This window comes from Eleutherodactylus coqui, chromosome 13 (assembly GCF_035609145.1).
Source record: "Eleutherodactylus coqui strain aEleCoq1 chromosome 13, aEleCoq1.hap1, whole genome shotgun sequence".
Classification (NCBI taxonomy): Eukaryota; Metazoa; Chordata; class Amphibia; order Anura; family Eleutherodactylidae; genus Eleutherodactylus; species Eleutherodactylus coqui.
This window is the reverse complement of record NC_089849.1, coordinates 9,910,479-9,936,296: the sequence shown is the minus strand read 5'-3', so window position 1 is coordinate 9,936,296 and position 25,818 is coordinate 9,910,479. Positions and strand designations below refer to the sequence as shown.

The 25,818-nt window shown below is 48.2% G+C and overlaps 1 protein-coding gene across 1 annotated transcript; it reads left to right on the top strand.

Moving 5' to 3' along the window:
* The first annotated feature begins 1,241 nt into the window (after positions 1–1,241).
* On the top strand, positions 1,242–21,041 carry KCNK1 (potassium two pore domain channel subfamily K member 1). The gene is made up of 3 exons (XM_066587426.1): positions 1,242–2,028; positions 9,022–9,417; positions 16,006–21,041. The coding sequence occupies exons 1-3, from the start codon at positions 1,674–1,676 to the stop codon at positions 16,275–16,277; spliced, it is 1,023 nt and encodes a 340-aa protein (XP_066443523.1). The 5' UTR covers positions 1,242–1,673; the 3' UTR covers positions 16,278–21,041.
* Positions 21,042–25,818: the final 4,777 nt, after the last annotated feature.

Sequence of the window (25,818 nt, the reverse complement as noted above, 5' to 3'; positions counted from 1 at the left end):
CGAAACCTATTGAAATGGGTTCTACTCCCTATGTATTGCTCGTGCAAACGACACCGCGTTACACAAACGTTTGCACAAATGTGCCCGCTTCAGCGCAGCGTATTTGCGCTATGAACGAGGTTGTTTTGCGCACGTGTCTGTGCATAGTATTGGACCTTTTTGCGCATGCAGGGCTCATTCACGTACGCGGGCAACACCCCCACCCTGATTTAGAAGGCTATTTAGCCCAATGAGGTCCAGATCTGTTCTTTTCCCCACAGTTTTGCGCTGTATTTCGCGCATCCCCCTTGCGAATTGCGTGTAATTTCCACACCCCCATAGAGCAGGCGCTATTCTTTTATGTGTGCAAGAGAGAAAAAAACGGAAATGAGAACAAACCGATCACGATAAATGGGTGCTATTCTCTGCATATCGCGTGCATAAATTTTGCGTGGACAAATAGATGCGCGCGAATCTAGCCCAAGGGCGGCTTCACACAACCATATTCGTGCGAGCAAGATTTACGCACAGAATAGAGCCCGTTGATTTCAATGGGTTTTTCACATTTCCGTATTTTGCGTGCGCACTTTGCCTTGCAAAAAACGCAGCATTTTCTTCTCTTCAACACATTTGCGCACCAAAGCTCGCCATAGACATCAATGAGGGGATGCGTAAATGTGCGTGCAATATGCAAGGAGATGCGTGAACCACTGCGTACTTGTGCAGGTAAGAGAGCACATCTGAAACTAATTAGGGAAATTACCCATTTCAGTCCGCGCGTCTTTGCTTGACGCGTGCAAATGAGCGTAAAAACTAAGGTAAAATATGCCGATTCGCGCACAAATCGCCTCGTTCAGGTGCTGAAGCACACAAATGCGCATACGTGTATGTAAAGGGGTCTTTAGTGAGGAGTTTTGTTCTCTTTGCACCAGTCAGTATCGCTTCGTATAAGGCCACATTCACGCGGCGGTTTGGCGGTTTTTTAATCACGGTTCTGCCATTAAAAACTGCATTAAAAAAAAAGCATGTGTTTTTCTAGAAATCCAAATGTTTTAGTAAAAACCGCAGGCACTTTTGTTATCCATTTTTTATAGGCGGAAGAACCACAATTAAAGACTGCAACAAACCCGCCACGTGTGAGCAGAGCTTCCCCAGGTACTGTCCCTTTAAGAGACAGCTGACGGAGAGACACCTAACGAGGCTGCTTGTGCAAGGTAGAGCGCAGAGAGCACATGCCTGAACCAGCAGAACTGGCTTGCCCACAAGGCGGAGTGTCGCGGAGTCATTGATGTCCTGCGCTGCCCTCGTTTCCTCCTGCAGTAGGCATGCAATATTTATTTAGAGGGCAGAGAGGACTGTAGCTCGAGGCCGCCCTGCGGGTTGCGATACTCTGCAGCTGCCCTGCAAGACGATCCTGCGTCTCATTGTTACCTGAGAGTGGGGGAAACTACGTCAGCCTGCGAGAGCCGCTGCCACATCAGTTCCCGGCATCTCGTGTAATCCTCGCGCACGGAAAAGAGGGAAAACTGAGAAAGAGAAGAACTTCCAGCGTCTCGTTCCATCGCCGCGCCGGTGAATTCCCAGTCCGGCAGCAATGTCCGCCTGCAGCAACGGCTGAGAACACGGCGGAGCCGAAACCCTGACCTGGGGCACCTTTAATGTTGTACAGGTACCACTGACCAGTGATCGTCGCGATGCTGCAGTCGGTGGCGAGCAGTCAGTGCATCCGGCTGATTGACAGGAACCGCCCGGCCTGGTACTTCAGTCTTCTGATGGTCAGTTACATCCTCTACCTGATATTCGGGGCGGTGGTCTTCTCTTCGGTGGAGTTGCCCTATGAAGACCTTCTCCGGAGGGACTTGCTGGAACTGAAGCGCCAATTCTTGAATGAGAACGAGTGCATGTCGGAGGCGCAGCTGGAGGGGTTCCTGGAGCGGGTCCTGGAGGCCAGCAACTACGGGGTGTCCGTGCTGAATAACGCCTCCGGCAACTGGAATTGGGATTTCATGTCGTCGCTGTTCTTCGCCAGTACGGTGTTGTCCACCACAGGTAGGGGGTCGGTGAACACGGAGAGGGCGCGCACACGGTTAGGTGGTAACGCTTCAGCGGACCTAAATTACCGAATACAATGGTCCATGCAAAAAAAAAAGCTGCACTTCCTATTCGCATCCATTTTCACAATCGAGTGCGGCACGCGGTGAAGGGGGCTTGTGAAAAATCAGACAGCGTCTGAATACGGTCTAAGGCTAAAGTTCTTACAAAAACTGTGCGTGCGCGTATCGTGCGTATTCGCAGTGCAGTTACGGAATCCCTTAGACTTAAATGGACTATTTTGGTACGTAACAAACTGGCATAAAAACTAGCATATGCTGCGACTCTTCAGGTCTCAACCCCGCCACGAAAATAACCGTGGTTTATGCTGTCGGTCGCGCGGCCCCCTGTGAGTGACGCTACGACTTCGGTCACACGGCGGATTTTTGCAGCAGAATTTTCGAACCAATGCCTTGTTAAATTACAGGCCAAATCTGCATCCCGACTGGGAGCCCACGCCGGGGGGTAAGCTGCCGGTGGATGGCAAACTGGCGTCTCTTGTTAATATGGACACCACATAGTTTCTGCCTGCAAAGGGCTAAATCCACGTGCGGCTTCACAGTCCTGCGCCTGCGCAGTCGCGGATTTATGTCACGGTTTTTAGAGGCGGAATTCGCGCGGAAAAACCCACATGGGATTCCATACATCCCGACTCGCCAGCAGGCCTCTAACTCTAAACCCCTTTAACGGGGTCGTCCCACAGAAGTAAGTCCTCCCTTATCCACAGGATAGATGGGATAACTTGCTGACATGGGGGGGGGGGGGGTCTGACCCCTGACCCCATTGATCCCGAGAATGGGAGTCGGGTGTATTCAGGAATGAACAACGGGACTGGATGGAGATCAAGCCTTTGCCTAACTCTGGCAGTCCCATTGGAATGAGGGAGGTGACTGCACTCTACCGCCATCACACCTTACCTAGGCCTCCAGCGTTACCATACAGCTGTCATTACAGAGGCTGTCCAGGATTAGAAAAGCATGGCTACTTTCTCCTACACATGGCGCCACCCTTGCCCGTGGGTTGTATCTGATACTGCAGCTCAGCTGCCATTCCCTTCAATAGAGCTGAACTGCAATACCACATACAACCTTATGGAAAAGGGTGGCGCTGTGTTTGGAAGAAAGCAGACATATTTTTTTTCTAACTCTGGAAACCCCTTTAAGGGAATCCGCTTTTCATGTGCATCAAATAGGATGGTGGCCCAATTGATGTCATTTAAAACGCCAAGTGAAGTGAAAGGGTGCGTGGAAAACCCAGCGCACACCATGTGAGTGCATTCCTTTTTTCATACGTCTACTGACTTTAATGGGCGATTCTAATCTGTGAAGACGTGGGCAGAGCCTATCGATGTGTGAATGGCTGCGATCACTTTAATAGATCGGAGTTTTGATAGAACTCACCTGTGGCGCTTGCACCCTAACCTGTCCATCCACTGATAATGAGATGACTCTGCTCCTTCTGTCCCAATGAGCACAGCAAAGCTGACTAGTGAGCTGCATGAAACAGGATATAGTAGTTTGCCTGTGCCTTAGGGAAAGTTCACATGTAGCGGATTTTGGTGTGGATCCATGCCAAACGCTGCAGCATATTTTGCACTGTGGATTTCGGTGCCGATCCGGGCCAAAATCCGTGTTACAATCTGCAGTAATTTTTTTTTGCCGTTAATCCACAGCAGATTTCACCCTTTTAATTGAAGCTCGCGCTTCTCAACGGTTTCCTTCACATTAGCGATGTTTTCACTCGTGCGATGTTACGAGAAAAAAAATAGCGGCTCGCTGTATCCTCCTGCGATGTGCTATTTTTTTATCTCCCATGTTTCCTTATGGAGCCTCCTTGTTTATCGCACAAACTTGCTATTCTCATGCGACGCGTTAACATTAGAATGTCCGACTGACTTTCACGATAAAAAAATGGCGGGCGGCAGCGATACGAGATTATTCTCAAGAAAAAACATCACTGACACTAAAACATCGCGGTAACAAAGCTGCGCTAACGGGGATTTTGGATGGAGTCGTACCCATGACTGATGTTTTCCCTCATTGTGATGCTGCAAAGTAAAGAAATCGCTGCGTGTCCTATCTCTTTATTTTTTTTCGTGTCCCTCGGAACGCATTGCCCCTTGTCTTCCATTGGACGGTCAAGCACATCACATGCCGTGCGATGCGGACACGAGCGCGATGTGATGTTCCCAATGGAAGCTGCACGTGAAACAATGGTTAGAGGATCAGAATTCCAGAGGAGTGATGCGCCTATTGACTAGCGCAATATCTGCCGGTTTCTTGGCCTGATATCGCACTCGCCAGTGTGAAGGTAGCCTAAAAGGGGAAAATGCATTTCTAACGAGCTACACCCCTTTTACACAAAGCCACGCCCTCTGTATCCTATAATAGTGCCCTTCGGTCACCCCCCCCCCCCCACCTCCTCCTCCCTAACTTTAATAGTGCCTCCCTTAATGGCCAGGTAACAGTATCCCCGTTAGTGGGCCCAAGTAATTATGACACCCATAGAGGATCTCCAGCCACCCCACAAGCATTCAGCAGAAACGGGGTAGAGGTCAGGGGTCAATTTGATTACAGCAGCCTCTGCCCCCGGACCGGGGTGTAGGCGGGATATGCCCCCTGCCACCTGGGACGGCATCCGAAATCCGGGACTGTCCAGCAGATGGTTGGGGGGCCGGCTTCACAGGCCGACTCGGAGTGTATAGAGGATGAATGACCGTACATTCGATCAGTCGCCCCGCCGTACGTTTCATCGCGCTCGCACGGGGAGATGTGCTGCCAACAAGGCTCCGCTCAGTGGCTTGTTCATGGGGTGCCGGAGCCTGATGATCGAGCAAATGAAGGTTCTTGTCCGACTATCGGCTCGTACAAAAGGCCCAAAATCCTGACTTAGTCTTCAAGGTGTAAACGTGGCCCGTCGCTGCGCTCCCACAATGCACTGCTCTACCGTCGCAGGAAGCTTGCTGGATTCTGCATGCGGCTCCAGATGTCACCAGAGCAGAAGTTATCAATTACTAGTTCAGATGATAAGTTGGGTCAAAAAGTGGGCAGTTTGGCAACAGTGACCGATGGGGTGACTGCTACTATAATTGGGCGGCTTTGGCCCAGAGATTCCTCTGCTGGTGATTAATCTGTGACCGCACCCATGATAATCAAAGTGAACGTCAAGACTTGTGCGTCATCAGAGCCGTCGTAGACTTTAACCGGGAAGTTAGTGGCAGCGGGCGGCGGTACGAGGATGACAAACAGCTGCCTAAACAAGATAGGAGGTGGTTTTTTTTTCTACATTGGGCAACATTTCTGCACCTGCCCAACCCTGACCTCCCTGACCATATGTGCCCCACACCACCCAGACCCTGCAGTGTGACACAATAATGGTGCCCACTTGGTGCTCCCCTCACAATACTGATGCCACCAATATCTTTAAGGCCTCCCAACGTGTTGGTCCGGTTGATCAGGCAGAGCACACAGCTTCGTCCCTCATGCTGCTCTGTGAGGTTTGCTCCAGGCTGGCGGTGTCTGCAGCTGGAAGGAGGACTGCGCTGGGTCGGGGTTCCCTCGCCATCCTGCTCTGGCAGGGGCATCTTCTTGGGCTATGCTGTCGACTACCAGCTGTGGATTGCAGGGGGTCACAAGATGATGGCGCTGATGGCACTCACCTCCACCTGTGATCAACTGTATCTGTACTCTGAATGTAGATGCAGTTGTACCTGGGACATGTGACATGCCTCCGAGGACCGCGCCGGAAATCCAGGACTGTCCCACTGGATCTGGGAGAGCGGCACAAATACTGAGAATTACACCAGCATACAAAACAGAAAGTGGTGCAGTGCATTGTGCAAACAGACATGAACACTGATGGCCCCTTTATTAGACCCCCTGCCCCCGATCCTCTAGCGATTGGCACTTTCCTGTATGGTAATTCTCCCTGTGACCCCGGGGTGCAGCATAAAATCACGTGACCAGTTTCCGTGGATCAGTTTCAGTGTGAATCCACATTAGATGGGAAAATCCAGCGATCGGAGCGACTTCCAATGAGGCCGGTCATCAGTGCTGGACTAGCCGGGGTCTCACTGCTGACCATGGGGGGTTTTCTCATGTAACGGTGTGGAGAGTATACCAGGAATGGCACGATCGAGGAAAATATCCAGCGAAAGGGGATCCTGCGGACGGAAACAACTCATCACTGAAAGGGGTCGGAGGAGGATGTCAGGAATCGTTCTGACCAACAGGCTGCACAGTCAGCTGACTACAACACTGGAGCTCCAACTAATGTGTCCGAACGCACAACTCGCCGTTCCTCCGCACAGATGGTATAACAGCAGATGACCAGTTCCAGCGCCATTGTGTCTAAGAGAAACAGACTCCAGCGGGCAAAAGAGCGCAAAACTTGTATCACGGGAACAGCGGAAAAACATCTCCTGGTCAGATGGGTCCAGATTTCTGTTGCTGATGGGAGGTCAGAATTTGGCACAAGCAGCATGAATCGCTGACCCCTTCCTGTCAGCCGGTCAGAACGTCAGCACCGCCATCTAATCTGCAGCGACTACAAAAGCTTCCTGTCCGCAGGGGCCGATATTCCTGCAGTACGATTTCATCATCTAGTAGAATTTGTGGTACGATGAACTGCTGCGGATGTGAAGGCCAGAGGAGTCCAACGCTACTAGATACAGGCTGATAACGGGGCGGTCGGTGTGTATATATGGGAAATATCACTTATTAATGAGGCCTCTGAGGCCATGCTGGGACTTGTAGTAGCAGTCTTCTGGGTAATATTTGGAGTTGGCTGTCTCGCTGGTTCCCTGCTTTGTGCCCTGTCAGCGCTGGCACCCACCCAGCTGTGAGCGTCGCACGCATCTCCCATTGTCCTTCTCTGCTTGCCCCCATCCAGAACAATGCAGACTCCGCACATCTGACCGCGACTCTCTGGAGGCCGGGATGTAAAATGATCCGAGCCGGGGCTGATGGCTTCCTGCGCCATAGTCTCACATCCAACATAAACTCCATAGCTCAGCAGCGCTATACGTGCAGGGGACAGCTTATATATCTGGAGGGATCCGCCACTCAGGACTCTGGGAAAGCTGGATGCCATATTGCTCTCTACGGCCAATTGTAAAACTACAAGGGGGGCGGAATAAGTTGGCGCTATACAAATAAAGGTTAAGTATCCCAGCAGCACACTCTTATAAAAGCTTGTCTAAAAGAGTCTGACCGCAGCAACCAATCAGAACGCAGCTTTCTGTCTGTACAGATCCCAGCATGCTTTCATGGCTGCAGCCTGTCGGGCATGCTGGGATGTGTAGTCCCGCAGCACCTGGAGATTAAACGCAGGCTTGCTGATCTCCCGTATGGAGTCATTGTTGTCAAACACAGCAGCTAAGTCCTGTAACCCCTTCATGACCGCCAATGGTAAATTTATGTAGCTGCTGCCTGGGTTCTGTGCAGTGGCGACGCAGAGTTAGGTTGGGAACTCCATTGGTGATTGTGGCCCTTCCCAATCGGGTAGAGCACCCGGCCAGCCTGTTTGGGTGCGGTCATCGAGACCCAATCGGTTCAGGTAATATTAACCCCTTCTATTACAATCACCTATACTACTTATATGTGTACAGTACAGGGTTAATTTATAACAACATGTATGCGGGTGCGTTCACATGTGGCGGGATCGCTGCTCCTGGCGACGGCCTTCACACGAGCGGAAGCCATTTGTATTAACAATTCTTCGACTTCCAATGTCATCAATAACGTTTTCTGCAGCATAAACGAGACAATCGGCGAAGAACGGCGCGACGCTCAAGCGAACGAGCGTTCAAATGTTTGATGTTCTGGTCCGACTGAACGCGCTCCACTTCCGTTACAGTGACTAAGTCAGCGGGACGATCAGCGAAGAGCTTTATGTAATCCGCAGGGCGACGCGGTGTAAGAGGAGACGCCGATTGTCCGATCCCCTAATCTTGTGGATTATTCTGTGTGCGGAGACATTTAATACGGGGAAGAGGCTGCGGCCGTCAGCGAAGGATTATTCCTCTAATGATACAGCTTCCCCGACCAATCCTCCGTGTCTGAGCGGTGTGCCAGGAGTGTATCGCCCGGGTTAGGCGTGGCAGGCAGTGTCGCACAGGCCCGGGTTGGGCGCATTATTGCATGTGTAGTGGCCCAGAGTTTGGGGTCTCCTCCAACACTCTAGAATGCATGCTGTATGTATGTGTTTGTATGAGTTAGGCTGTATGTCCACGGGTGATGATCCGCTATGGAAAGCGCAGCACCGGCGTCCACGAGTGGAAAATCATAGCGATTCTCCACTCGTGGGATCTAAATGCCGCGATTCTCCGTGGTGAGCCTGTCAGAATAAGACGGTAAGGTAAAAGCACAAGAGCGCACGTTCCCGGTTCTTGTGGAAAAAGTACTTTCTGTGTGGGCTACTCTTTATTCCAATTAGGTGATCCGCCGCTGATTTAGGAACGTTGGCGTCACGGTGACAAAACAGGAACTTAGGGTAACTTGGGTTACTAAACATGATCTCCCCCGATTAGCAACAAGGTCGGGTTCTTGGCCAGCCTTTTGGAGGAGACAGTAGAGCCCCGTTACAGGTTGCTATTTCTTTACCCCGCTCCTCGGATGCTGCACACGGGGCAGGGTTAGATACGGCAGGCGGTATCACATGGGGTGGGGTTAGATACACCGCTCAGCAGACAGTATCACACAGGATAGGATTAGATACACAGCTCAGCAGACAGTATCACATAAGGCAGGCTTAGATACAGCACTCTAATGTTCTCATCACATTCGTGTTGGGGATTCTGTTTTCCTGCTCCGTTATGGGGGCAGCAGAGCCCCCTGAACCAACCCATAGTGATGCCCATGTTGTGGCACCTCTTGTACTTGGCCTGGAGGACTAGACTGTGTCTGGTAGTGTTTGCTCTCGTACTGACGTGTTTTCCTTGTGCCTTGGCAGGTTACGGTCACACGGTGCCTCTGTCGGACGGCGGGAAGGTGTTCTGCATCCTGTACTCCATCATCGGCATCCCCTTCACCCTGCTCCTGTTTACAGCGCTGGTCCAGCGGATCATCATCCTCGTCACGCGGAGGCCTGTCCTCTACATCCACGTCCATTGGGGTTACCCCAAGCACATTGTGGCCATCGTCCACTCGTTGGTGTTGGGCTTCATCACCATCGGCTGCTTCTTCTTCATCCCCGCTGCTGTCTTTTCCATATTGGAGGAAGACTGGAATTTCCTGGAGTCCTTTTATTTTTGTTTTATTTCCCTGAGTACCATCGGACTGGGGGATTACGTGCCGGGGGAGGGGTACAACCAGAGGTTCCGGCAGTTCTACAAAATGGGAATCACATGTGAGTAGTCTGGCATTTATATGGCGCAGCGCTGAGTATTATATCCTTGCTGCATGTACTGCGAGGAAACCTATACTATGAGATAAGACACTGTCTAGTTTCCAGAATTAAAGGGGTTTTGCCATTAGAGACACCTAAACACCTATATATATATATATATATATATATATATATATATATAATACAGGATGCACAGCTTACCTCCTCCCCTCCCTACACAGAGCATGCCCACAACAGTCTATAACTAATAGTTACAATTCACCTCCTCCTTTCCATGCAAAGGTCCTAAAACCTTCCTCAAAACACTCTCCCATTGAAGTCAATGCGTGATAATCACAGCTCACCCCCTCTCCCTCCCTGCACAGGTTAGAGTATGCCCACAAAACTCTCCCAAAGAGGTCTATGGGTGACGGTTACATCTCACCTCCTGTCCATTGTGTGAAAGGCTTTGCAGCAGCTTTTAAGGATACAGTTGACAGCAGCCAATCTCTGTAACAAAGGCAAGACGCCCGGACTCCTCCATGTCTGGCCGATGGTGAAACATTTTTCACTTTCTAATGTGTGTTTTATTTTTTTGTAGATTTATTTATTTTGATTCTGTCTTTTTTTATGAGTAAAAGAAAATACAGGTGATGCACTCCCTTTTAAACTGGTTTTCCAAACAAAAACTATTGAGGACATATCCTAATAAGCCATCAATAGTAGATTAGCGGGAGTCCGTTGCCCCTGCCCTCTGCTGATCAGCTGTTTGCTGGGCTGCTGCATTCATGTGCTGAACTGAATTCTACAGGAAGCAGACAGCTCTGTTCTTACTGTAGTGGCCAGGATTGATATTACAGGCCAAGTTTTCATTTAAATGAATGGCCAGGCTTGGTATTGCAGGCCACTACAGTAAGACTGTAGCTGTCTGCTTCCTGCAGAAATTAACTCTGTGCACCAGTACGCCAGCTTGGCAAAATGCTAAATGGTAGAGGGTCCTGGGCAATGGACCCCATTAATCTACTCTTAATGACTTATCCCAAAGATAGCCCATCAATACAACTAGACAACCCCTTTAATTGTTGGATACCTGCCGCTCGGAATCTTCAGCAATCAGCTGTTTATATGGCCTGCTGTCAGTGCAGTGGGCCAGATGCCGTCCTCATCGGGGACAAGAGTGGAAGTAAAGACTTAGCGGGCTTTACTCCCATTGAAAACAATGGGAGCTGAAGCAGTTATTACATGTCCAGCGCTCCGCCTACAACACCCGGGTCAGATGTGGAAGCGTAATAGCAGCTTTAGCTCTCATTGATTTCAACAGAAGTGAGTGAAGCTGGCTATGACCCTTCCGCTCCCAATATCCAGCCTTGCTGCTCTGACAGTGGCAGGTCCCTGCTGAGTAACCTAGTATCCACAGGATAGGTCTTCAATAGTTTTTGCCTAGAAAACCCCTTTGATGGGAAGACCCTTTTAAATTGTAAAATTGTTGCCAGCAGCCACCAGTAGGGGGAGCTCCGTGCATACAGATGTATTAAACTTCTATTGAACACAATAAATCTGTAATGAGCTTTTAAAGAGACCCTCCGGTCCAGGAATAAAACTCAAGTGTTGCCAGTTCAACAAACCTTCACCCAACCAGATGATTAGAGGTCTATCATCTCCCTGCTGGAGCTCCGCACTAGAATACAGGTACCAAGATATCTGCTGACATGGAAGTTTACGGCCATTTTGCAAGGAGCTTCTCCTGTGCTTTACAGAAGCCTTCTGGTATTGTGCACTTCTCTTGTGCTTTACAGCAACTGCCTTGTATTGTGCAGCTTTCTTCTTGGAATGTAGCCCAGCAATCTTACTAATGACTCTCCTCACATCTCTGAGTGACTTTACAAGAAGCGCCAGTCTTGTGGCTCTGACATACCAGGCCTGGGAGGGGCTGGCACATGGATGGGCAGAGGTATTTTTTACTCAGTCTCTTATTACTGAGCACACGATGTTTCCGGGTGGAGATCGGCGGATGACGTTTCACTCATCTAGTTTTCTAAATTGGACTCAAATTACATTTTATACAATAACTGCTGCCTGATTCTGAGTGACTAATTTACTCCCCCCCCCCCCCCCCCTCGCACGCACACACACACATCTTTCTTTTGCGTTGTTCTGGCGAGAGGCGGAGCCTGAGAACCATAACAATTGTGTCATACAGAACCAGCCCCAGGATTGTGAATTGTTTCCTCTCCATGGCGAGGGGATTTCCAAATGTGCTTTGCTGCATAATTCAAAATGAGGCTGCCAAATTCAAAGAACTCTTGGTTCACCCTTTAACCCCTTAACGATGCGGCCTTGTTTTGGTATTTAAAGGAAACCTTTTAGGGATTTTTTTTTTTTCACTTAAATGCATGTATTTTTGGCTAATCCCATTTCTGCAATGGGGGGGTTAATAAAAAACTGCAATTTTTTTTTTAGTGTTCACCATGTGGGAGAGGAAAAAAAAGTTAATTTTCCAATCAATGGCGCTGTGTGAAGGCTTGTTTTTTGTCAGGTGACCTGCAGTTATTATTGGTACCATTTCAGGGTACATACAACTTTTTTGATTTTTATTTTTATTTATTTATTTTCATCTTGGCAACCGAAAAAAAAAAAGTACAATCTGACAAGGCATTATTTTTTTTACTTTGTTCGTCGTGCGGGATTAAGGCTGCCCGCACACAAACAGGTCGGATTCCGGCTGTGAGATCTTGCAGCGGAAGTCAACCCTGTGCCAGGGCGGTGTGTGTGTCCCCCCCCCCCCCCCCCCCCGTCCCCCCCGCCCCCCCCCGTACCTGTCCGCTGTTTGTGTGCAAGCGGCTTCTGTATTACAGATGTGCCAGCCGTCATTCCGGCGCAGTATAGAGTGTTACGCACCATCACTAGGCGATGACGCGGATTACGCAGCCTGTTTGCACTGCTCACTACGGATGGACCGTGGGACGGACGGCTTCCATTGACTTCAATGGGAGCCGTCCAAGCGAGGCCGGCATCAAGATAGAACATGCTGCGATTTTTTTTTTTATATATATTTTTTATTCCCTTACCCCATGAACGGAAAATCGCGGTTGATTTCTGCTTGCGGACAGGGAAAAGGGATTTTTACATGGCATGTTTTGGGCAGTATTTGCTCCGGACCCCGCAGGGCACATATGCCTGTGCGCATTGGGCCTAATAATCTAAAGTTTTGTTTTTAAAGGGACTTTTATAGACTCAGCGATGCCGATCTTTAATGATTTTTAAAAAATATTTTTTGATGCGACCGGGAGGTTTTCTTTGTCATAACGCCTTGACTACTTTTTTTTTTCATTTAAACCTAAACTTGTGAACACAGTTTATACAGTATAATCCAATACTATAGTGTTGCGTTCTACTGTATTTTGACAGGCCACTGGCACGTCTTAACCCTTTCCAATCCACTGTCTGACGTCTGAAGACATTATGATTTAAGGCTGTACAGCTCCGATGTTGGAAAACATCTGTCAGGGTTCTCTTACTGTATATTGCCAGCCTCTCTGCTGTTGGTGCCTATCCAACGTGTCACCTCATGCAGTACTGGCTTTAGCCAGCAGATACCGCTGTTGTATAATAGTAGAAAAAGAGTAAGCCCCCTAGGAAAACCAGGATTCAAATTGGATTGGAAAGGGTTAAGAGGCAGTAATTAATGACAACCCTGGCAGCATTCAGAAGGCCTCAGGCTGTCATTACATCCCACAGGCTCATTACAGGGTAGCGGTTTGGGACGTCTCTGTTCCGATTGCGACATTTAAATGCAGCTGTTAGAATATTCTGCAATCCCGGGTATTGCAGGCAGGTGTTGGCTGTCAGACAGCTGTATGCAGCAGGCCAGGCTCCTGAGCCCACTCCATACAACGCTGAGAAGGGGTTAAAGTGATCATGGCCATTAAAGTGAGAAGCCATTTTTCCTCAAACGGGTATTTCCGAGATTGACTTTTATCACTTCTGTATAGCGGAGGTGATACAAATCTGATCGCTGGGGGTTTCCAAGAATGGGGATCCCTTGTCCAACCACCACAGTGAGGAGAAGCTAGAATGGAGCCGCGGCGGAGCAAGGGAGACGCGGGACCTCTGATCGGTGGTAAGACCCCCGCTGATCAGACTCGCTTCACCCGTTCTGTGGATAGACTTCGCTCTTGGGAGACCATGTTGGCTTCAGCGCTAAGATCTGATCTTGTGAACTTACCTCCGTCAGTCTTGTGACAGAACAGTCTTACCTTGCAGCTACGGGTTTACTTACTGACTAAACAGACGACTGATTACATACAACGTTATTTTGCGTGGCAGGGGAGGGGCGAGGGAGTCCTGCTCCATGTTGTAGTCCTTTACAAGGACCTATTTTAAGGATCTCTTTCCTGGAGAGTCTGGTTTGTCTCTGCGGCATCCTACGGCAGCACTAGTGGGCGGTTGTACGTTTTTAGCAACAAGATGTAAACAAGAAGGTTCTCCTTCACTGGTGGCGTGTAAAGCTCTGAAAGATGGAGAGGAAGTGAAACCCAACCTGGATTGGAAAAATGCTGATTTTTTTTTTTTTTTTTTTTTTTTTTTAACCCCTTCCAGCCCAGGGTTGTAAATGTATTCCCTGGATGGGAAGCAGTTCCCGCTAATGAGTGCAGAGGCTCAGAAGTTAAGCTCATGCCATCTGCAGCAGGAGCCCCCACCACCACCACTACATTGACCTTTTTGGTTTTTCCATTGGTGTGGGTGGGCGAGGGGTCACTTTTGTGGTACAAGCTGTAATTTTTATTGTACTATTATGGGGTATTGACAACTTTTTGATTACTTTCTATTCAATTATTCAAAGGGACAAGGTGACTAAAAAAAAAACTAATTCCGTTGTGTATTTTTCGTTCTACTGACATTCATTCTGCTTGTAAAACGTGATATTCTAGCATTCTGTCCCTTTTACAGATACGCTAATACCAATTTTTTTTCATTGTTTTGATTTTGTTTCATGTAAAAACAGAAAAGGAGGGGTGTTTTTTTTTTTTTTAGCATTTTAACATTATTAAAGATATGGATAGAGCTAAATATATACATTAACATTCAAATATTTTTTTTCTTTTTTTACTGAGTCTGTTTTTGTAGAAACAGAAAATTGAAGTACTAAAGAGCCATGTGGTCCATCTAGTTTGCCCATGTATTCCTTTTTATCTTTTTCTTAGGATATTTTTAATTACTCCTCAGTAGGGTAATTGAACTTGCAATCATCTGATCACTTGTACCATATACTGCAGTACTTGTATTGCAGTATATTGTGCCTCTGAATTCAGTGGTTGTCCATCTATACAGCCTTTGAGAAACCCATCCTACAGTAGGACTGGTGATTGTATCAGTAGGCCAGAGGGGGAGGGGCAGAGCCACTGGTTGGGGGCGGATCCTGACATGACACTGTTTCTATGAGGCTGAAGAGTAAGCCTAACAATGTACAGTATGGCATTAGGCTCCACCTCAACCCCTTAACTCTCCAGTCTAGAGAAGCAGTTGTAATGGGAGAGGGGTGCAGTTCCTGTTTTTTCTAAGTGTGTTGCTGCCATCTTGTGGCCGATCAAAGATCTTTCATAAACTAGCCGCTAAAATATTATCAGTTTTCTGATTGGCTGCATGAGACCTGGTCGGAGGCAGAACTGAAGCCGCTACATAAAACTAGAGAACACCTGGAATTAGTAGCAATGGCAGGAAGCTGGGAAGGTGAGCGATGGAAGCATTGCCAGTCTCCATTTCTCCTGAGTATCTGGCTTGGTCAGCGTCTGCTGGGCGCTTGAGGTGGCAGTACCCTTGCCTACGAAGGATTGCCCTCAAAAGAAGCTGCAAAGTCCCACTCTTGTCCTCTTCTTCTCTTATCCGCTGTCTCCCTTTTCTTTTTTTTTTTCGGTGGGTCATCCGTGGCAAGCTGCTACCCGTTTTGAAGCATTTGGTAACCAGATTGGAGCTTCTTACGAGACGGCTTCCTTCAGCCTGCTCCTTTTTGTCAACTGGGCCTTTGAGTAAAATGAACACCTGTGGGTGGGCCTATTACACCTGGGACTTCTCTAGATTCCACAGGGCTCCCTGAAGAGACCCTGCCTGGGGCCTTGGATGCCACCCATGGGCCCCACGTAACACATTCCCCTGTTCTATAGCGGGATTGTTACAAGCTGCATGGATGGCAACCATTTTGTTGAATTCCAAGACAATCCCTTTAAGCATTGCCACAGGCAAGACTTAATAGGCTGAAACCCATGATAGGCCTGGGGCCTTTCACTAAGCCGCAGGCTTCCATGTCAACTCATTGGCTCCCTGAGGGAAGGGGATAACGTGGTGAGATGCTGGAGTGGCCCCTCCCCCACTAGCTGCTTAACGCCACCGTCAGTGAAGTATTAAAATGGCTGCAATCAGATCTAGTGCTGATTGTATCAGGCTGATAGCTGTATGAACCAGCTATGGAATGGGCTCAGCTCCATAGTCCCCTCTTCACGTCCATTGTATATCTACGGCGGATGTCACAGAAGTGTTAGCTTTAGGGGAGGTCTAATCTGATGGCGTTCCCAAATCCTTGGCTATTAATGTCCCTTTTATTACCCCCAACAGGCTACTTGCTGCTGGGCCTCATCGCGATGTTGGTCGTCTTGGAGACATTCTGCGAACTTCAGGAGTTGAAAATGTTCCGTAAAATGTTCTACGTAAAGAAAATCAAAGCAGAGGATCAGCAGAGCATCGTGGAGCACGACCAGCTGGCCTTCTCCTCCATCTCAGACCAGGTCGCCTCATTAAAGGAGGAACAAAAACTGAGCGAACCGTTCGTGGCTCTACAGCCAGTGGTCAACTACACCAGCGAAGGCTCCATTAATGATGAACAGTAAAGCAGAGGGCTCCACGTGGCGCGCCATACCTCGTTTCAAGTAGTAGCACAATTCTTGCACTAGTCGGTCTGTTTATCAAGTCTTGATGTCTTGAAATCTATCTGGGTGCAGAATTCGCTAGGAGGCCTCGTACACCATTTATGGCGTCTTGCACTGACCCCCATTTAGATCTACTTCACAGCAATGAAGATCTCATTGCTGATGAGCATCTGAAAGCTGTTTGCTCAGGTTCAATCAGGTCACTGCAAAGAGAGAGACAACCTTCCCCCTCCCATTCCGAACAGTGATTGGCTGCCAGGGATGGTTGAGAGAGGGAGGGAAGGAAGGTTAAGCCTGGAGGCATTGCATGAAGGTGCAGCCAGCTGACAGATATTAGTCCTTTGGAAGTTAAAGGGAACCTGTCATGATCTTTGGCCCTATAAACTATTTTATGGGGCTCAAAGGTCAGGGAATAGGAAGTCCAGAGAGCTGGGTTTTATACCTACCAGGCACCCTGTTGCAGTGCTGTGTGCCCATGCTGGCATGCTCTCCCATTCATCTTTATGGCAGCGGGCCGAAGAGTCACGCTGTGGGGACACGCCAACTTTGTATGAACACGGTGTTGCAACGGGGCACCCGATGAGTATGAAACATCACTCCCCCTTCTCTGACCTAATGAGCATCATTATGTAGTTTATGGGGCTCAAAGGTCATGACCGATTCCGTGTTGGGATTGACAAGACATTACTGTTCACTGTACTAAAAAGTGAAGGTGGGGAAGGCAGAAGCACGAGAGGTGCAGGAAAAAGCTTGCAACTCCATATCATTACATGTACAGTTGGGCAAGAAAAAGTAAGAGAACCCTTTGGAATTCCCTGAATTTCCACAATCATTACTAATAAAATATGGCTACAATTATAGATAAACCTAATAACTAAACATACAGACAGCTGTACTGTTCATCATCCACAGTGCATGGAGAAAAAGTAATTGACCCCTTGAATTTAACAACCTGTAGATTCCCCTTTAGCAGCAATCACTTGCACAAAAAATTTCCTGTAGCTACAAATATTACACAAGGATGAGGAGGAAATTAGAACCATTCCTCCCTGCAAATGTGTTTCAGTTCATCAATATTTCTGGGGTGCCTTTTGTGCACAGCCCTCATCACAGCATCTCCATAGGTTTAAAATCATGGCTGTGACTTGGCCATTTTAAAAGACAAATCATCCTCTTCCTTTCCACCAGTCTTTTGTTGATTTCTTGTGTGCTTTGGGACCTTGTCTTGTTGCATCACCTATGCCTCTTCCGTTTGAGGTTCTGGACAGCCCTTACATCCTCCTGTAACACGTTCTAATCCTCCTTAGAATTTGTTGTTCCCTCAATGATCACAAGAAGTCCAGGCCCTGGGGAGCACAGCAGCCCAAACCGTGGGGTCTCCCCCATGGTAGCCCCCAAACCGTGGGGTCTCCCCCATGGTAGCCCCCAAACCGTGGGGTCTCCCCCATGGTAGCCCCCAAACCGTGGGGTCTCCTCCATCGTAGCGCCCAAACCGTGGGGTCTCCTCCATCGTAGCGCCCAAACCGTGGGGTCTCCTCCATCGTAGCGCCCAAACCGTGGGGTCTCCTCCATCGTAGCGCCCAAACCGTGAGGTCTCCTCCATCGTAGCGCCCAAACCGTGAGGTCTCCTCCATCGTAGCGCCCAAACCGTGAGGTCTCCTCCATCGTAGCGCCCAAACTGTGAGGTCTCTTTCACAAGGCTCTATAGCTGTATGAGGTTGTGTGCTCTGTGTTCCTTTTCCTTCACATATAACAATGTGCATTTTTGCTAAAAAGTTCCACTTCGGTCTCCTCCTTCATTCATAGAGCATTTCCCAGAAGCCTTGTTGAACCTCCTAGTGGTCTCAGTAAACTTGAGACATGTCGCAGTATATGTGGTCAATGGCAGCTTCCATCTTGGTAATGTAATATGACATTTCTGGAGAGACTAGACCAGTCCTTAACGTAGGTAATAATCATGGATTGATATTCGTCCATGGTCTGTAGCTTTTGTAGCCTTTTCCAGTTTCATGGTGTCTATAATACATCTTCTGAGGTCTTCTGGCATTGCTTACATTTTGAGGTTTGGCTCACACTAACCAGTCTTTCCTATGAATTACAGATATGTCAGTAACCAGGCTTTGTGTGCCTTTATTTAATGGGCGAAGCACATGTGAGACCTGCACTGCCTATCTTATCTCCTTAATGAAAACGCCCATTACCAATTAGCATTTGGTGGAGTTGGCACGGAGGCTCATTTACTTTTTATCGCTGCACTGTAGAGGTTGCTTAGCTGCTCAATAAAATAAAGAATGGTAGACCTATGTGTTATCGGTGACCACGTTGTATTGGTAATCCATGCAGAAATCCAGGTGACTCCAAAGGGTTGAATTACTTTTCTTTTTTTTGCAGCTGTATGTAGTACATCTGGTACACATCCATTACAATGATACCATCTGTACGTATAGAATTACATACAGAAGCTACCCAGCTTATACCGGCATGGCCCAGGTAATTATAGTTGTAATTAATACAGGTCCGTATGGCGTGTCGTAAGGCCTCCTATACTGGAGCACCATATCTTATGTGGGTTCTCCACTGCCCTCTAGTGACCAATATACTACTTGTAGCCACAATTTAAGATGTGTTCATTTGTGATTGTCAGGATGGTTGGACTTTTGTGTTGGGTCAGTCGAGGGCACTTTAACATTTTTGTATAACTTCTTTCCTGGAGACGTTTCATACATGGGGACTTTGATAAACAGACCTGATAGAGTTTAACATGTAATATATAAATGAAGACTATTTTAGATACTGTAGATATAGAGCGAATTATTATACATGTGCTGACAAGGTGGAAGCTGCTGAATATATTTTGTATACAGGAAAACTCCCCCCATGTGTTGGTGCTTCACCAGTAAAGGAAAGCTTGAATGTTTTCACTTAGTTGTTCTTTCAGTGTAATTTATACTTGAAGCCTCAAGAGAAACCTGAACAAGAATTGTGAGGATTCATCTGTAGAAGGTGAATATATCTGTATAGGCGGCATAAATGAAATAATCAACATCATTTTGCAGAATCACCTCTGACCTTGCACAAGGTTCTCAGAAGGTACGTCCATATACATCTGACATTACATTACTTATCCTGTACTGATCCTGAGTTCCATCCTGTATTATACTCCAGAGCTGCACTCACTATTCTGCTGGTGGAGTCACTGTGTACATACATTACTTATCCTGTACTGATCCTGAGTTACATCCTGTATTATACTCCAGAGCTGCACTCACTATTCTGCTGGTGGAGACACCGTGTACATACATTACTTATCCTGTACTGATCCTGAGTTACATCCTGTATTATACCCCAGAGCTGCACTCACTATTCTGCTGGTGGAGTCACTGTGTACATGCATTACTTATCCTGTACTGATCCTGAGTTACATCCTGTATTATCCTCCAGAGCTGCACTCACTATTCCGCGGGTGGAGTCTCTGTATATATACATTACTTATCCTGTACTGATCCTGAGTTACATCCTGTATTATCCTCCAGAGCCGCACTCACTATTCTGCTGGTGGAGTCACTGTGTACATACATTACTTATCCTGTACTGCTCCTGAGTTACATCCTGTGTTATACTCCAGAGCTGCACTCACTATTCTGCTGGTGGAGTGACTGTATACATACATTACTTATCCTGTTCGGATCCTGAGTTGTACTGTATTATATTCCAGAGCTGCACTCCCTATTCCGCTGGTGGAGTGACTGTATACATACATTACTTATCCTGTACTGATCCTGAATTACATCCTGTATTATACTCCAGAGCTGCACTCACTATTCTGCTGGTGGAGTCACTGTGTACATACATTACTTATCCTGTACTGATCCTGAGTTACATCCTGTATTATCCTCCAGAGCCGCACTCACTATTCTGCTGGTGGAGTCACTGTGTACATACATTACTTATCCTAGGCTACTCTCACACATCCGTTTTTTTACAGCGATTATGCTGCGGTACAGTTCTGATCACCGCGGTACAAGGCTCCAATTGATTTCAATAGAGCTTCTTAGACCTGCGCTCGATTGCAGTGTGTTCTAATGCCGCGATGTTCGAGCGCTGTCTGCTCTATTTTACTGCGATTAACTCCCTTAATCGCCCATTAGAATGATGGGGTGCATTAAAACCCGCTGTTGGAGGCAGCAACCTGCACATGAGGGGTGGTAAAATTGTGGCAAAACTATGCAATCGAAATCGCTGTGTTTTACCAACTGCATGTGTGAGAGTGGCCTTAGATCCTCTATTATACCCCAGAGCTGCACTCACTATTCTGCTTGTAGACATTCCCTAACAGCTGAGCTCATATAATGCAGGAGGAGACTTTATTCCAATGACTAGACAGCCTGGTATAAAGCTGATACTTTCCAGAATGTAAATCCTCAAGAAAGCTCTCTGTGCAGACACTGAACAAGCAGAGAATGAAGGTAGATTTCATCTGTGAAGCCTGGAGAATTTTAAATGCTGCTCTGAAGTGTAATACAAGCTTCCTTCCATAAGATGATTTTTGCTTTGTAGTGGGGCATGGTTTCTTTGGAGATATATACATTGTAGCTGTCCGTTCTGCTTCTACGGTTGGCACAAGGATTTGCACTGTGATGTAGAATGTAAATGACCTCTGCAGTAATTTTAGGACAATCGTCTTCCAGAAACTTGAAAATTCTGTAAATAAAAGTTATGAAGTGACATTTTGTACGTTGTGATTATGCTGGGCGGAGGGTTTTACAATACGCCTCAGCTGCTGCAGAACATCAGGATACACATCTCGGTGTCAGCTTCTTGTGGATGAAAGCCATAATTCATGCTCATCCACAGGAAGCTGAAGCTGCTGACGAAACGCTACAGGAGCAATTTATTGAAGGAGTGACCGCTGAAGACCTCCGGAGGCAACTGAGAATGATGGCAGTTTCCTAGATTTCAAAGAACCATCCGGGTGATGCGTACAGAACCTATGGCTACAGAGATAAGACTCCTGATTCCTGTGAAGATCTACTGGGAGAAGTCAGAGCCTTACGACGCACCAAAATGCGAATTTCGTTCCACACCACCCACACAACTGCTTCTCAGTTTCTTGCAACGTTACAGTTGACAGAGTTCTTGGACCAGTTGCGATTCAAAAGTGGCACCTCTGTCAGACCGGATCTTCTCCGGACATCCGTAGGGAATTAGGAAATTCTTCCAAACCAGCTGGGCAGTGGTTTTTGCAGTAAAGTCTTTCACAGGGATGGTTAACGGTGTATTTCGTGTAGTAATCAATCATGGTGAGAACATGGCTGTAACCGCATCTGCTGGGCTCCATCTTTAGGTGGTCGGTTGGTAAGAATCTCGAAGGTCCGCGTGGGTTCGATAGAATGTAGAGGAGCTCTCTCGTCTGCTTTGATTCATCTTCTGGTTTCCCACACTGTACAATCTTGGCACCATTTCTCGATGTCCGCTCTCATGCCAATCCAATAGAAACCAGGGGCATAACTATAGGGGATGCGGTTGCACCCGGACCCAGGAGCCTTAGGGGGTCCATAAGGCCTCTCTTCTCCATATAGGGAACATAACAGATTTCTTCTGAGGAACGGTCTTTCTTTGTCGTCATAGTCACTGTACTTATGGATCTACAAAAGACGCTGCTTTCAGTGTCTCTGCTCCCATTTGCCACGCCGACCCCGCCTCACCCTGCTGCTGTGAGTCTCCCATGGCGAAAGCCGCTGTCTGTGATCCCTGGGCCACTGTGAGTGACTCTGCTCATCCACCCTCCTATCCTCTGCTCCTGGCACTGCTGTCACTGTATTCCCCCCCAGCCCCATGCTATGTCACAGACCCGCGCTCCGTCACTCTCGCCTGGCGCTGTCCTACCCTCTGTGCTTCCCGTGTCCTTACCGGCAGCTGCTACACTCCTCTCCATGGGGACGGTGCTCCCTCACTGCCGCACCCGCTATCAGTCTCCTTGCCGGGGGCATTGCAGGATTGCAGGGAGGGCAACGGGGAAGGCGCTCGCAGCTGACACTGGAGGGTGTCGCCCAGCCAATCAGCAGCTGGGGGTGTACCCATTTTTGTGGTGGAGACAAGATACAACAGTACAGTAGTAAGGGAGCCACTCCCAGCTTCCTAAATATTCCCTCCAGAAAGCCAAAGCCCTGCTTCAGACTAGCTGTAGCCAAGTAGCTATCAGATCTCAGCCAAACCTATAGTGGGGTTGAGATCCCATTGTACTAAAGCAGTTCTGCACTGAACTGAGTGTTACTTTCAGCTTCCCTCAGCAGACCTGACACAATTAGCTCTGCTACATCATTGCTGCATTCAGTTATAGTTCTCCATACTTGGTGCAGTGCATTTCTAGGGCGGCCTGCTTGGCGATTTGCTGGAGTCTGAAGCAACTTTGGCTGATTGTCTGTGGCTAAGTAATAGCCCCAGTCTGATGGTTTCCAGTTCCTGTTATAGATAGGGATTGGTGTGCATTTCAGGCACCAGTGGTAAATTAGGTGACCGATGGTCCACAGGGGGATTAGCGGTCCGGACACACGGAAAGGGATTGGTGTGCATTTCAGGCACCAGTGGTAAATTAGGTGACCGATGGTCCACAGGGGAATTAGCGGTCCGGACACACGGAAAGGGATTGGTGTGTAGTTCAGGCACTAGTGGTAGGTTAGGTGACCGATGGTCCACAGGGCGATTAGCGGTCCGGACACACGGAAAGGGATTGGTGTGCATTTCAGGCACCAGTGGTAAATTAGGTGACCGATGGTCCACAGGGGAATTAGCGGTCCGAACACACGGATAGGGATTGGTGCGTAGTTCAGGCGCTAATGGTAGGTTAGGTGACCGGCGGCCCACAGGGGAATTAGCGGTCCAGACACACGGAAAGGGATTGCTGTGCAGTTCAGGCGCTAATGGTAGGTCAGGTGACTGGCGGCCCACAGGGGGATTAGTGGTCCGGTCACACGGATAGGGATTTGTGCGTAGTTCAGGCGCTAGTGGTAGGTCAGGTGACTGGCGGCTCACAGGGGGATTAGTGGTCCGGTCACACGGATAGGGATTGCTGTGCAGTTTAGGCACTAATGGTAGGTCAGGTGACTGGCGGCCCACAGGGGAATTAGCGGTCCAGACACACGGAAAGGGATTGCTGTGCAGTTCAGGCGCTAATGGTAGGTCAGGTGACTGGCGGCCCACAGGGGGATTAGTGGTCCGGTCACACGGATAGGGATTGGTGCGTAGTTCAGGCGCTAGTGGTAGGTCAGGTGACTGGCGGCTCACAGGGGGATTAGTGGTCCGGACACACGGATAGGGATTGCTGTGCAGTTCAGGCGCTAGGGGTAGGTTAGGTGACCGGCGGCCCACAGGGGGATTAGTGGTCCAGTCACACGGATAGGATAGGCTATACTAGCGACTAGTATAGTGTGGTCAGGCTTGTTCCTGGATTCAACTCCTGTGTGGAATCGTTGGACCAGAAGAGCTGCTGCACTACGTATCATCATTCCTATCCGGACCTCCATCACAACGCTGTTCACACCGTGCAGATCCCCATATCAACCACAGAGGGGCCCCTGCAACGTGACCCCCCCCCCCCCATCGCTGACGTCTAAAGGGCTCGGGCATGGGACGCCATGCACATCCATGTATGTGGGTATATAGTGACTGCTGGTAAATACTATTGGGACTGCTATAAGGACTGAAGGATCTGATGTACCCCTATATCTATTGTAATCCTGATCTCCATACTATGTGTTATTCCTCTATTGTCATCTTGGTGTGATCCCTTCTCCGCAGACCAGTAGTATGTCACATGTATGTTATCCATATGTGTCTGTATAGGTGGTTCCCAGGAAGAGACCCTTGTTCCATTTAAGGCTCTATCCTGGGTGGAGGCACTGATTAGAGACACTCGGTAATATGCCCGGTCTTCCATTAAGCGGGGGTGCCAGGACCCCCCACACAGGTTAGTGCCAGATACTGTTGGGAGCGGTCGTTACTCAGTCATACCCTTCCCCAAACGGTTACAGATGTAATGAATGATTTACAGTATGGATAGCCATTATCTCCTATACTATTTAATAATGAGAGGATCTCCGGGACACATTATTCCCCAGCTCACATTGGGCCGCACTTCTCAACTGTCCCTAAGAACACCGGTCTGTTGCCCGTAGCAACCAGGCAGATAAATGAGGCCATTATTATCTGTAAAACCCCAACGATTACCTGACTCTATACAGTCTTCAGAAGGCCGTGCGGTAAACGTCCACCTCCAGGGATCCTTACAGGGTCAGGCGTCCCGTCTGTTACGGACTTTACCTCGTAGCAATTTCAGCCTCCTGAGGTATTTCCATTTTTAAATGATGTGAGACGCCATTTTGTGGTAGTATACGGTATATAACTCCACACTATGGCTGTGAAACGCCATTTTGTGGTAGTATACGGTATATAACTCCACACTACAGCTGTGGGACGCCATTTTGTGGTAGTATACAGTATATAACTCCACACTACGGCTGTGGGACGCCATTTTGTGGTAGTATTCGGTATATAACTCCACGCTACGGCTGTGGGACGCCATTTTGTGGTAGTATACGGTATATAACTCCACACTATGGCTGTGAGACGCCATTTTGTGGTAGTATACGGTATATAACTCCACACTACAGCTGTGGGACGCCATTTTGTGGTAGTATACAGTATATAACTCCACACTACGGCTGTGGGACGCCATTTTGTGGTAGTATTCGGTATATAACTCCACGCTACGGCTGTGGGACGCCATTTTGTGGTAGTATACGGTATATAACTCCACACTATGGCTGTGAGACGCCATTTTGTGGTAGTATACGGTATATAACTCCACACTACAGCTTTGGGACGCCATTTTGTGGTAGTATACGGTATATAACTCCACGCTACGGCTGTGAAACGCCATTTTGTGGTAGTATACGGTAAATAACTCCACGTTACGGCTGTGAGGCGCCATTTTGTGGTAGTATACGTTATATAACTCCACACTACGGCTGTGAGGTGCCATTTTGTGGTAGTATACGGTATATAACTCCACACTACGGCTGTGAGACGCCATTTTGTGGTAGTATACGGTATATAACTCCACGCTACGGCTGTGGGACGCCATTTTGTGGTAGTATTCGGTATATAACTCCACACTACGGCTGTGGGACGCCATTTTGTGGTAGTATACTGTATATAACTCCACGCTACGGCTGTGAGACGCCATTTTGTGGTAGTATACGGTATATAACTCCACACTACAGCTGTGGGACGCCATTTTGTGGTAGTATACGGTATATAACTCCACGCTATGGCTGTGAGACGCCATTTTGTGGTAATATACGGTATATAACTCCACACTACGGCTGTGAGACGCCATTTAGTAGTAGTATACGGTATATAACTCCACGTTCCGGCCGTGGGACGCCATTTTGTGGTAGTATTCGGTATATAACTCCACACTACGGCTGTGGGACGCCATTTT

Coding starts and splice junctions, on each gene's coding strand:
- KCNK1 (XM_066587426.1), top strand. CDS start 1,674: ATGCTGCAGTCGGTGGCGAGCAGTCAGTGCATCCGGCTGATTGACAGG. Junction 2,029..9,021: donor TACGGTGTTGTCCACCACAG/GTAGGGGGTCGG, acceptor GTGCCTTGGCAG/GTTACGGTCACACGGTGCCT. Junction 9,418..16,005: donor CTACAAAATGGGAATCACAT/GTGAGTAGTCTG, acceptor TACCCCCAACAG/GCTACTTGCTGCTGGGCCTC.